We start from the raw sequence: 13,188 nt of genomic DNA on the forward strand, positions 1-13,188 counted from the left end.
ACTTCTATATTATAAGATTAAAAAATAATTTTCTATATAAAGAGAAATTAGTATCACACCAAACATTTCTCGTTCAAAATTATCACAACCTAACTAACTATAATATTATACAATGAAATTGAAATTATTGGTTTATATTTTATTATCATTTTTTTTATGCAAATAAAAATAGAGTAATGATCCTATGAGACCCTCCCACACCCATGAGTGTAGGACCCCAAAGGATCACCATTAAATTTGGCACAGATCTCTAGAAAAGTCAAGTCTCACACCCATGTGATAACCTTTCTAGAGATCTGTGCCAAATTTAATGGTGATCCTTTGGGGTCCTACACAAATGGGTGTGGGAGGGTCGCATAGGATCATTACTCATAAAAATAAATTTGAAATTTTTCTTATAACATTATCTAAATTTCAAAATCTAATTTGAAATAAATAAAATGTAAGATTTGGTTATCAATAAAATTAGCATAATTATCAATATAACTAGCATAATTATTAATTATAACATTGAAATAAAAATGATTCAAAAAACATGAGTATAACACTCCCAAATAAAAAAATGTAATGCGTGAAATAATTAGTGTGGATAAAAATATAGAATTTAGAAACATAAATTTGTAATAACATTATAATAAAATTAAAAAATAAATAAATAAATTCATACTTGCAATGTAGGATAAATGATAAAGCCACTTGAAAATAGATTCTAAAGCGGCATGAGCTAATGTTATTTTTCTCTTAAAATATTCCATTAACTAGTAAATTTTTTTAATTGTCAATAAACTAGTATTAGTATTATTTTGTACTTTTTTAACATCCTATGAGCTAGTACTATGTTTTTTCCCTTTTAATCACAATTAGTTAAGAGCCTAATATTGATAAATAATCCATGAACTTTATTAGATCCCACTATTCTATATAATAGTGGTATAGAATAATAGTATTTGATGGATTGTATTATATTAGATGCACTTTATTAGCACTAGCGAGTGAGGAGAAGCGAGTGAGGACAATGAAATTTGTCCCATATCAAAGGGATGTGGAAGAAGATGGCATATAAAATAGTTCGTCTCACCCAACAAAGTATCGCGTGAAGGGAAGAGTGGTAGCATGTGCTGAGGGAAGTTGTTATCAATGATAATCGAGGGTGGCAAGATGGGCCCAGCATACCAATTTTATAACAGAAGGAGACAAAAGTCAAAATAACAAAGGTGGAACCAGGTGAGCTGTCGAGTTTCTAGCATTCCATTTGCCCGGATCCGGTTTCTTTGTGGAACCAGATAGGTATGGACGATATCCGATCCGGATCACCTGATTCCGGATCGGGTCACCGATTTTTAAAACACTAATATAATATATACAACATATTTTATATATCTTATTAATGTATATTTTTATTATATATAACATATAATATAATATTTATCATAATATAATATAAGATATTAATATATTATATAATATAATAATATAAATAGGGAAAAGTTTATATAGAGCCGAGGCTCTAAACAATCAAATTAGAGCCTACCTCAAAAACTTCACTAGAAGAGGTTGTTTTAATGCCCAAATATCTCTCAAATTGATCGTCTTGACATCAAGATGCATGGACATGAGAAAAAAATGGATTTCAAGTTTTGGAAATAGTGTATTTTGTAATGCATTTTTTTACCGTCAATTTTCATAGATTTGTCGATCAACACTATTTTTGAAGCTTTAAACTTTATAAATAATTATGAAAAATATATTTTAAGGCTATCACAAAGATTTCCAATAATGAAACCACATTTCTTGACACTATTTGAAGGTAGGCTCTAATTTGATTGTTTAGAGCCTAGGCTCTATACAAACCGCACCCATATAAATATTATATGTAATATATATTTAATATAATAAATGTATATTATATTTATATATTATATATAATATAATAATATAAACATTATATATAATATAATAAACATATATTATATAGTAAAATATATATTATATATAATATAATAATATAAATATTAGTATCAATTATATATAATAATATAAATATTATATAATATAATAAACATATATTATAAAGTAAAATATATATTATATATAATATAATAATATAAACATTATATATAATATAGTTAATACTAATATAAATATTTATATGATATAATATAATATATTTATATACTATATATAATATCGTAAATATATAATATATATAATATATAATATAATATAAATAAATATTATATAGAAAAGTCTAAAAAACGCCTATAGGCGAAGTGCTACAGTATTTCACCCCATCACGGACATGCTATGTCCGTGATGGTTTTGCCAAAAATCGCCACGGACCTACGGGAGCCGTTGCGGTCCCCTCATAGTTTTTGCTTCAAATTTGCGTGAAAAAAATCCCGTCACGGACTTGCTGTGTCCATGACGGTCTTTAATCCACGCTGTCCAAAAAAATCGGACGGTGCTAAGCCTATGGGCGAAACTACTGTTCATTTTTCGCTCATAGGCGTTTTGCAGTCTCTTCCTTAATATTATATATTACATTTAATATATAATCAATATATACTATAAAATATAAATTACATTAATAAAATATATATATAATATATAATATATAGTATTATATTATATTATATTATTTAATATTTAAAATATTATTTAATAGTACGTTATAGTAATATTATATTATATTCTATCATATTTATAATATTACAATTATGTATTTATATTATGCATAATGAATAGTGATCAACAAAAACGTTATGAAAGATTAAGTTCCTATCCCCCAGTAGGAACTTAATCTTTCATGTTTTGACAAATGAATGTGAACTTTGTTGGAAAATTACTTTCTGAACTTTTAGATGGAAACCGTGTGTCAAACGCAAAACTGTTAAAAAATTCAAAAATTTCAGAAAAACAAACATGCCCTTAAGGTCATGTCTTGTATTAGTGGGTCTCACTCTTTCTCCCTCCATCATCATAGGTCATTTCAATGGAATGACAATGACCCAATTAATTGTGGTTTTTCCATCATCCACCAGATTACAGGATACTTTCGCAAAGTTGAGAACATGAGACAGATGCACTCGATCCTCTTAATCTAAAGCAATCCACATCCAAAATGGATATGACAAATATTAATAGCAATAAAGTAATAAAAATCAGACAGAACAGCAATGCTATAGCTGAAGCTCTCAGCATAAACCGACAAAAGGTTACTGCGATGTTCTAAACTACAAATTTTAAGCATTATCCACTGAAAAAAGTTATGAAGAACAAACCATTTTACAGCCAATCCAGAAACATCACCGGCAGCATCATCAAGTTGTTGCAAGACAGTATTTGAAACCTTAATCTCCAGATCGCTATCAGCTTTAAAACTATCCTTGCTTAATTCATTCAGTAAATCTGATGTTGCCATATATCTGTAATCTTTGTCCTTCCCAGTCATCTGCACATAACAGTAGTATGTAGCACAAAGCACTGGTAGACTGCACCTTCCACTAAATAAGCTATCAATTCTAATGAAAATAAATAATCAACAAACTATCCTTCCATCACATAAACCTAAAAAAAGGAAAAAAATCACTATGGCTCCTGGAACACCTGCATAGATCGTGCAGTGGCTCAGAAATTTTGAAATACAGTGTAGCACCTCATCCCTCGGATTTTCAACAAAGGCTGTTTTCTTACTCCAGTCCAGAGATTGATGATACCAGACACACCGTTGAAAAAGAGCAAAATATATCCACGAATTTGATTACAATATTTCACTAATATTAACCTTGTTTGTTTGGTACAGTGCATTAGGGGTAAAAGAGTCGTTTACAAATTTTGTAGGGCTCAAGTACAGTCGGATATTTCAGGATTTTGGACAAACAGCACCATCTATGCATGTGTTCCAGGTAGTCACAATCTATTTTCCCAAGATACCATTCACCCATCCTACCAATAAAACGTTCACACACAATTCTCATAAAGGACCCAGTAGATACACGGGAAGATCCACCAAATGGATAATTGATAGTAGAAAAAAGGTAAATCGGCATAATTTGAAAGATATTACCTTCTCCAGAATGCCATTGATTGCTAAGTTTGCCATTTTCTTGGAGCTTTCTCCGAAGCTCAAGAATCTGGATATATCAAGTCAGAAGAACTTCTCTTGGACAACAAATAATACTGAAGCCAGATCAATCTCAAGTTGATTCGATCAAAACTTCAGAACCTGGAATCAAGAACCACCAGCACAATGTGTCATAAAGAAAGAATTCAATCAAGACACACGTAGAAGATTGCAATAATAATAACCTCAGTCATATCTTGGATAGGAGATCCATAATTGATGAGAATTCCAAACGTTAGTGAAGGAGAAGGACATTTAATACTAGAAAGTGATCCAATATGACAGAACAAATAAATAGTCATCACCCACTATCAAGGATCTTGAGAAGAAACAATAGTAACACTTCAAGACCCATCAGAAGCTCTCTCCTCAACACTTCAATAGAAAATAATACCCTAAGGACCGTCAAGAGGATATCACGCTCAGATTTAATAGAATGACAAGTACCTACAAACCCACAAAGGTCATCAAAATTGTGTCAAGTTAATCGAAGGAAAATTGTTTCATGTAGGCTGGACCGCATTTCTACATATGCGGTCCAGAAGTGCAAAGCATCCATCTTAAAGACGGATACAAAAAGGCGGTCCATCTAAAAACAATGGAAACTAACGGTCCAATGTTTTCTTAATAGAATCATTATTTTTACAGATTAATCATCTCCATGTTAAATGTTATATATTCTCTAAATATTAGGATCGACTTCTATTTTAAAAACAAATTTATTAAGGGGCCCACATTTCTACATGTGCGAGCTTGGCCCACATGCTAACCGTGTCCTTGATCAAAACCACACACAGACCATGGTTCCCAGTGAATTTGCCATTAAAATTGAGCTTCAAGAAGCCCTCCCAGTGAATGCCTTGCCCCCTTAGACCCTTATTATGGCATAAACATGAGGGTCACATTGCTAGATGGGCTATTCATGAAAAGCAAACACAAAATAGCAACTCAACAAGTACGTGCCAATCCACATAAACAAAACCAAATTATCCAGATTCCACAGCCTAATCCATGTTTTGGAAGTTGAAGTGAAATATCTTCAGCACTAATCAAGTCTCGCATGCTAATTCTTGCTACTATACCTCCTAGAAGCATGATATGTCGAGCATTTTGGCCTTTCAAAACCAATAATTTTTTTGGATATTTAGATGTACCAAGACTAAGCCTCCAACACCCAGGAAATTATTCTTACTTTACCCCCAAGAAAAAAGAAAAAAAAAAGTCAAACCACATCTGGTACATGTAAATAGTACGATCATTAACTCGTATATATCCTCGGGGCATTGGTGGGACCCACAACTAAAGGAATGCAAGTTATGCATGGCTTCTAGAGTTTCTATTCCCCACCATCAAGTCAATTAATGGCATGCATTTTAGTATCCTATTGTGGGATATCAACAAGTACTGCAAATCTACATGAAAAGTCAATTGATACCATCATTAGACACACTTAGCTAGAACAACTTTTATCTGATGAACAGTTTAGACCACAAGATGCAAGCCAAACACAAGTATGAGAAATAAAGGCCGAATCAAGTGGCTTCGAGTTGACTCTTCACTCGCTTTTTTCTTTTTCCTTTTCTCTTTTTTTCTTTGCAGGGGGGCTTTTCTTTCTTTTTTTTTTCCTTTTTTTTGTTTGGGGGGTGGGATGGAGGGATGAATGTGGGTGGCATTCTTCACAATGTAAAAGTGGGGTCCATTCAATTCAACAAAAATGAAAAAATGTGGGATCCCTCTCTATTCGCACGTGCACACTACGACACCTGTTACAAGTATAGTACAATTTATAACCACTATTCATTTGATCCCTCTCTATTGGACATGAACAACATGTATATTATTTGAACCCTTTCCCATCTCCAAATCTGTAATATGAGCAATCTCCATAATTTGGCATCCAAGGATAGCTTATCAACCATTGCCTATAAGCTTTAGCAGAAATATGCACAAACAGGTGTATGTACATGTATATACAAAATATACAAAAAATTATACAAAAGATGCAAATGTGCGCCTTTAAAGCAATTCAGCAAAGAATCAAGAAAATTGTAGAAAAATACTCTAGAAGGACAGAAAGAGCAGCATATGTCCCGGAGGAATCACTGCTAAATAAACACCAATATATCAAAATAATGAATAATGAATACATAAAATCCAAAATACCCCTGCCCATATTAGAAACAAGGGTGAATGTCATTTAGTCATTTTAAAATTTTAAGTAGTATGTTTTTTATATTTTTTGGTTCCCCTTGATGAAGCATGCATATCCACAAAAAATAAGGTCAAACAGATTTGATGAAAAATATTATAAATTACTCAATTTCCATACACATCGGTCTGCCAATATCAATTATAGGTCATTGGGCTAAAACTATTATATGTTAGCATTTGGGCTAACAAACAGACACGCACACACACACACATACACACCGACTCACCCCGCTCATGTGCAGTCTCCATCCCAAATCCATCTCAGAGATGGGTTTAGAAACTTTGGACCATGATGATTGTGAATCTGAAAAAAAAATGAATAAAAATTGAATTTTAAAATATATGATTTTAAACTTTGTTTTATTATCATGTTTTAAGATTCATATTTATTCTTCCAATACAATGTATTCTATGTTTTGAGCTTAATTTTATTTTTCATGATCTTGGTGGTAGAGATTATCTACATGATCTGTAAGATGGATTTTGGAAGGAGATCGCACTTAAACATGAACTAACTTCACATGCATATGCACACACACACACCTATATAACAATGAACTATAGAGATCTTTAAAGAACAATTTCGTAATGGGTTGAAAAATTTGAAGACCTTGCACTAATCCAGGTGCCTATATACCGCTTATATGAGCAAAAACATATAAAAAAATAGATAAATAGATAAGAGCGATTTAGCATGAAGGGAGGTGATGGCCTTTCTGGTTCATGGAAGAGCCATACAACTTCAGACTGCGACAAATTAAAATGAAATCTTTCTCCAATACTAAATCTCACCATAGTAGTAGAGAGTGGATAGTACAATAGTGTAATATAGGGTAAAATTTTTCTTTCTTAATCAGTGATCAGCACAGCTGATGAAACTTTTAGGATCTTTTAATGCCAGTGAGACATCGTTACCTTTCACGATTCATTCAAACAAATCAAATTCAAGCAAATTTTCAGACGCCATTCTCTTATAAAATGAATGAGTGAGACTAATGTCTCCACATTCAAATAAACAGTAAAATCTATTGGGGGGGGGGGAGGGGAGAGTTTGTATATGCATAGATTGAAACCAAAAATAGATAAAAAAAAAAAACACACAAATATATTTCAATAAATCATAGATTTTCAATAAGTCGTAAATTTTTACAAGGGATAGAAAGTAATAGAACCATAAAAGTTAAACCATGTTTAACTAAAGGCAAGACAAAAATAACAAAATCCACACAGAGTGATCCATTTGCCCTCTTTTACCTCTAAAACCCAGAAAATAAAAACGGATTTCCATGACAAATTCCATTGGAAAAATCAATAAGCAGCCAATATCCAGTTCAAAATTTTTGATATAAACTAAAAGAAAATAACATATTTCAGTCTCCTCTTACCAAGTTAGAGACTCAGAGCATTCGTTTCAACCTGCCTCCTCAGTTGAGTTTATAACACAGCAATGAACAAAGCCATGAGAACAAAAACCCTACTCTGTAACATCACATTCTAGGAAATAACATATGTAGACAGTAGCATCACATTCTAAAAAAGTACGTCTATCTAAATATAAATATACAGAGAGAAAGAGAGAGAGAGGGATAAGTACGGGATTTACTCAGCATTGAGAGAAGGAATGCATTTCGTGGAGTTTGCAGCGGGAGAGGAAATGCTTACCAGTTTAATCTTCAGTGTGCAGGAATACCAACCTCGGTTACAAAAGTAGAGAGAGAGAGAGAGAGGGCTTTTGGTAGGAAGAGACCAATCAGGAGCTCGTTCAGAAAAATAAAGGCGGAAAATTCAGAGAATGGAGAAAGCGAAGGGGAATCTTAGAGAGAGAGAGAGCGCGCGACTATAAAAGTTGAGGAGAGAGAAACAGTCTGTAACATTTGTGGGACGCAACATGTGAGGAGAGAGAAAAAGCTTCGCATTTTAATGAATGACAGTAATAGCCCCGAGATTTTCTGTAGTGACCAAAATATCCTATTTTCAGTAATGACTATTTTTACCCTTGATTGCTTCCGTTCATCCAAGCTCTCGTCCCCCCTTAATCGAAAGGTCTAGAAGGCTAATCTGGACCGTTGATTGACGGATCGTGCGATCCATCCTCACCTCACCCCGAGTAGGACCGGATCACTTTATCAATGTATCGGAAATAAGCAAATTGTAACTCAGAGGGGGAATGGCGGGGAGAGGGGGATGAAGATTAATGCAGCAAAATAATGTGTTTGACATGATTTTGAGAGTGAAAGGGATTTTTTCATAAGTTATGGAAGGCTGCTCTTCCATTATTTTTTATAAGAAATGAAGTCTTCAAAAAAAATGATTTCATTTTAACATTAAAAAAACTGCGTTGAAAGCCTCTGACTTTACAGCTTCCGCACAATAATATCAAAAAAGTTAGACGTTTAACTCCCACTTTCGGAAACTCTCGCTTATCAAAAAAGTGAGGCGTTTAACTCCCACTTTCGGAAACTCTCACTTATCAATCACAGGTAAAAAAAAAGAGAATGAAGCCATGGGGGTTAATATATTTTTTTCCCATTTAGGTATTGTTAATCTTTAATCCTCATTTGGATGTGCTAATAATCCTCTCAAATAAACCTATGCTAACTTTGCAGGAGCCTCGTAAAAGTCTATTTATTTATGCCGAGCAGCAGAAACATGTATGTTTAGGGAAAATGTACAAAAAAAGGTTGGAACCCCTCATAATATCAATGAATGTGTCAAGATATTATAAATTTCACATGAGAATATGTTTTAAAATTTATTTATCAAGTACTTCCTCAAATAAGTTAAAAAATTTCCAAATTACATCTCTTTGTTGTTGAGAAGCCAAAATAATCATGGCTACTCTAGTATATTTACCTTGGAAAGTATTTATGCCATTTAAAATTGCCAAAATCCCCCAATTATTCTAATTTTCCAAAACAAACAGGGGCAATTTGGATTTTATTTTGCTTTTCTGAAGAAGTACTTGATTAATATAAAAAACAATGCCGTCATATGTAATTTGTAGTATTTTGACCCCTTTAGTGATATTATAAGGAATTTTTCACCTTTTTTTTTTATATATTTTCCCTTTTTCTTTTTCTACTATGCTCGTCTCATGGCATGTTTTAGATATGCGCTTGCACCTTACGCACATTTTGTAGTTGCATAAATTTTTATTTTAAAAAAGGGATAAGAAATGCTGCACTGTGAATAGTGTGGACTAAGCTGGGTTTATTACTCTCGAGCATAGTGTTAGCAAATCAGGGAATGCCAATATCTTTGCAAGCCAAAACATTATTAATAAATCGCCTTTGTTCTAAAAAATCGGAGGCAAAAAATCGGGTAAAAAATTCAAATCGTCAAAAATTAGTAAGTTTGATAATCATGAATATTTCGTATTTAGCTCAAAAAATTGGAGTAAAAAACAACAAATATGCAAAGTTAATATAATATAGGAAACATCTCCACACGCCATGTTTTTAGGTTTTACTTCTCAATAGACTAAAAGTTTCAAAACATATATGGTTGTCTAAATAATCTATGTATTATATCTTCCAACCTTTTTGACTAACTTTACTCACTTTGACCCATATCTGTAGCGTAAGCAGATGTTTAAAAGTCATCCATTATTCTATGCCTTTTTAAATCCTTTCTCTCTCTCCCCTTATTTATGTCTCTCTTGTGATTGCCCCAAACATCTCTCTCTCTTCTCCCTCCATGCATGTCTTTATGGTCCTTAGTCTTCCTTAAAAAAGCAAAAACCAGCTAAATAGTACCCTGCTCCTTGCCTAAAACACGTGAAATTTAGTAATATGGTGCTCTGTTCCTTCACTTGAATAAACTAAAACCAGTACTATATTACCCAAAACTTTTATTGGAGAATGCAAAATCCAAACAATGTGGCCTACCATAGTTCACAAAAAATGGGGGCAAACGGATAATTTCAAGTTCAACTCATCATTTGAATCACGTATAGTATCCAAGCTCACTAAAACCATCATCTCCATCTTTTTCACGAGCCCTCGTCTCCCTCTTCCTAACATTCCATCCCTCAAGCTCTTCATACTCATCTCTTGGCTTTGCATCTGAGAGAAAACGAAAAAACCAGTGTCCTCCTCACGTCATAAAACTTGCCAGAATTCGCCCCAAATTCGTCAGAATTTCTCCCACTTCGCTAGAGTTTTCCCCTTAAAAGCCTGAATGGCTAGAATTTTGCTGGGAATTGCCGAAAAAATGAGCACTCCGGCCAAAACTTTCATCCCATTCTAAGTCAAAAAAAGGGGGGCGGAGTTCCTAGAGTCGCCGGGAAATGAGCTGGCGATGGCTGGAATTGGCCGGAGGTTTGTTGGAAAATGCTAGGAAGAGGAAGAGGCATGTGGCAAATAGGGCGTAGACTACAAGGGGGGAGAGAGAGAGGGATGGTGAGAGAGTGTGAGAGAGAGATTTAGGGAAAACACTTGTATGGAGAGAGAGGTTCGGGGAAAATCATGGGGAGAGCGAGGTTTGGGGACAGGAACAGAGATAAGGAGGTTTAGAAAGGCGTAAAAAAAATATTATTTTAACATCTGAACTTATGGACCATAATGAGTAAAGTCGGTATAGGGGATTAGAAGATGTAATACATGGGATATTTATACCATCATATATGTTTTGAAACATTGGGTTTGTTTAGAAATAAAACCTAAAAACATGATGCATGGAGATATTTTTCCTATAATATAAGTTTATGAGTTACTATTTCGTGTATTAAAACCATTGAGCTATAATTTTAATGTCCTTTCCAATTATCAATAGTATCATACTCGACAAATTTTTGTCTAGACTTTCAATAAATACAACAATAGTACTTACTCGATTGTCATAACATAAAATATATGATAGACTTATTGGGAGAATGCAATAAAACCATTAATACTAAATACAAGAATTACATTAGGAAACAACAAGAATGGTAACTCAAGGTGTAAGATTAGTATTCGAATAAAAAAAAACCCTAGTAAAGGATTGCAGTTAACCAACATAAAAACCTAAAATACTAGTAAATCGAAATTGCAGAGTATACACTGATGAAATAAAAATATATATGAAAAAATCGAATTCATCAAACTTTTTATGTAGACAAAATGTTAAAGTGAATCCAAATATTCTAAACTCACCCTAAATTCTTAGTTGTCAAATATTTAGTTGCCACTTAAATTCTCTTGCTCTTTATGATGCCATTGTGCTCAAAAAAAATAAAATATTTTTCGTTGGGTTACTCTTCCTCTAAATGTAATTACTATTTTGAGATATATGGTTGTTTTCATGGATTATTTTAGGAGGAGATATTGCACTTTTTTTAAGGGAATATGGTGGTGAAAATATTTGACAAAAGTTATTGTTAGATCAATATTCTTAATTTACTTCCACTTTTAATGTGATTATTATATCTAAACCAAAATTGAAATATATTAAATCAATAAAGATATAAAATTATAGGGAAAAAGTTTTTTTTTTTAAAATATTAAATACGATTTATATCGGTTCTATGAAAAAAAATACGTATTGTTTTAAGATATTTAAAAAAAAATTATAATTCTCACTAGAATCCAAAAAATTTGAATTTTTTTTATAATAAATGGAGACTTGCTAACTATGTTATCAAGTAGGAGGATGAAAAAAAAAACGCATATTTTATAAACTTCATGCATCCAAACAAGACCTATGTTTTATTGTCCTATATGTCTTCAATGAAATGTAGCCCAAGGGGAGAGTTTGAACTGTTTAATTGGGAATTCATCATGTAATTGGGTTTGGGGTGTGACTAGTTAGTTGTTGATAATTACAATACTGCATCCCTGATTCTCTTCTACCGGACTGCCCTAAAAAAAAAGGAAGAAGAAGATGAAAACAAATATTAACTTTAAAATCAATACAAATATAATTCCTTGTTAAGAGAACACTTTCCAATGCTTATAGGCGAAGCGAATAGTATTTTTGCCCCCGCAACGGGGGTAACAAGTTCGTTGTGGTTTAATGTAAAAAATTGACCACCGTAACGAACATAATAGGTCTGTGCCATTCGATTTTCCATGTAGTCCAAAAAACTCAGGCAATGACAGACTTATAGGCGAAAATACTGTTATAGGCATGGCATACTGCTTTCCTTGTTATTATTATGTTATTTAGCACTTTTGAATGGAAAATAGCCGCCTTCATTAAAGTCTATTATGGCTGATACGGCATGTTCAAAAAAGTATTATAGTTCATATGTCGGGGTAAATTGATTTTGATTATCACCATCATGAATTGTCTTTGAGGGTACATTTAGATTGGCATAGCATGTGATACCCCTTTATCATCATCATCAATGGTAATCGTGCAAGTTAATAGGATTAAGACTGTTGAAACTAGATGTCGCAATGGGTGAGTCGGGCACGGGTAGACCCTGACTTGGACTCCACCTGACTAGGTCCTACCTAGACTTGGAGCCATGCAGGGACCAAATAAAAGTAAAATGAAGTTTATTATCAACATTTTACGATATATAAATAATATTGCATTGAATACACATACATATATGCATATACTTACACACATATGTATATTAAAGCCTCACCTCAAAACTCACGAAAATTGCACTTATGTTGTAGAAAAACCATCGAATCGATCATCTAGGTCCTGACCATTATTGTTGCGGAAAAAAAAAAAAATTCAAAGCTCTTAAAAATAGTGTATATTGTAACATATTATTTAGACCATATATTTGTGCCTAAAAATAAGTGTTCGCATATCTATAAGATCTGTACTATTTTTTAACCTTCAAATTTCATAGTTGGTGTTGGAAATTGATTTTAAGACAATTATTAGGATTTCTAATGCCCCGAGTTCTTTCT

At 32.9% G+C, this 13,188-nt stretch overlaps 1 protein-coding gene across 20 annotated transcripts in view; it reads right to left on the reverse strand.

Moving 5' to 3' along the window:
* Window positions 1-8,256, reverse strand: part of CAND1 (cullin-associated and neddylation dissociated) — a 33,575-nt gene extending 25,319 nt beyond the window's left edge. For 3 of the 20 annotated variants that reach the window (XR_016043821.1, XM_011622711.3, XM_006836844.4), the window contains exons 1-3: window positions 7,997-8,256; window positions 4,067-4,225; window positions 3,282-3,451 (exon numbers count right to left, since the gene is read on the reverse strand). Coding sequence is in view for 18 of the 20 variants with exons in the window: in XM_011622711.3 (XP_011621013.1) it covers window positions 3,282-3,451; window positions 4,067-4,102 (206 nt within the window). In the remaining 2 variants the exon portion in view is untranslated. The other 17 variants (XR_016043822.1, XM_088851231.1, XM_088851235.1 and 14 more) reach the window with 14 other exon arrangements.
* Window positions 8,257-13,188: the final 4,932 nt, after the last annotated feature.

The sequence above is a fragment of the Amborella trichopoda genome, chromosome 11 (assembly GCF_054954075.1).
Source record: "Amborella trichopoda isolate Santa Cruz 75 chromosome 11, AtrichopodaSantaCruz75HAP2 v2.0, whole genome shotgun sequence".
In the NCBI taxonomy this organism is placed as follows: Eukaryota; Viridiplantae; Streptophyta; class Magnoliopsida; order Amborellales; family Amborellaceae; genus Amborella; species Amborella trichopoda.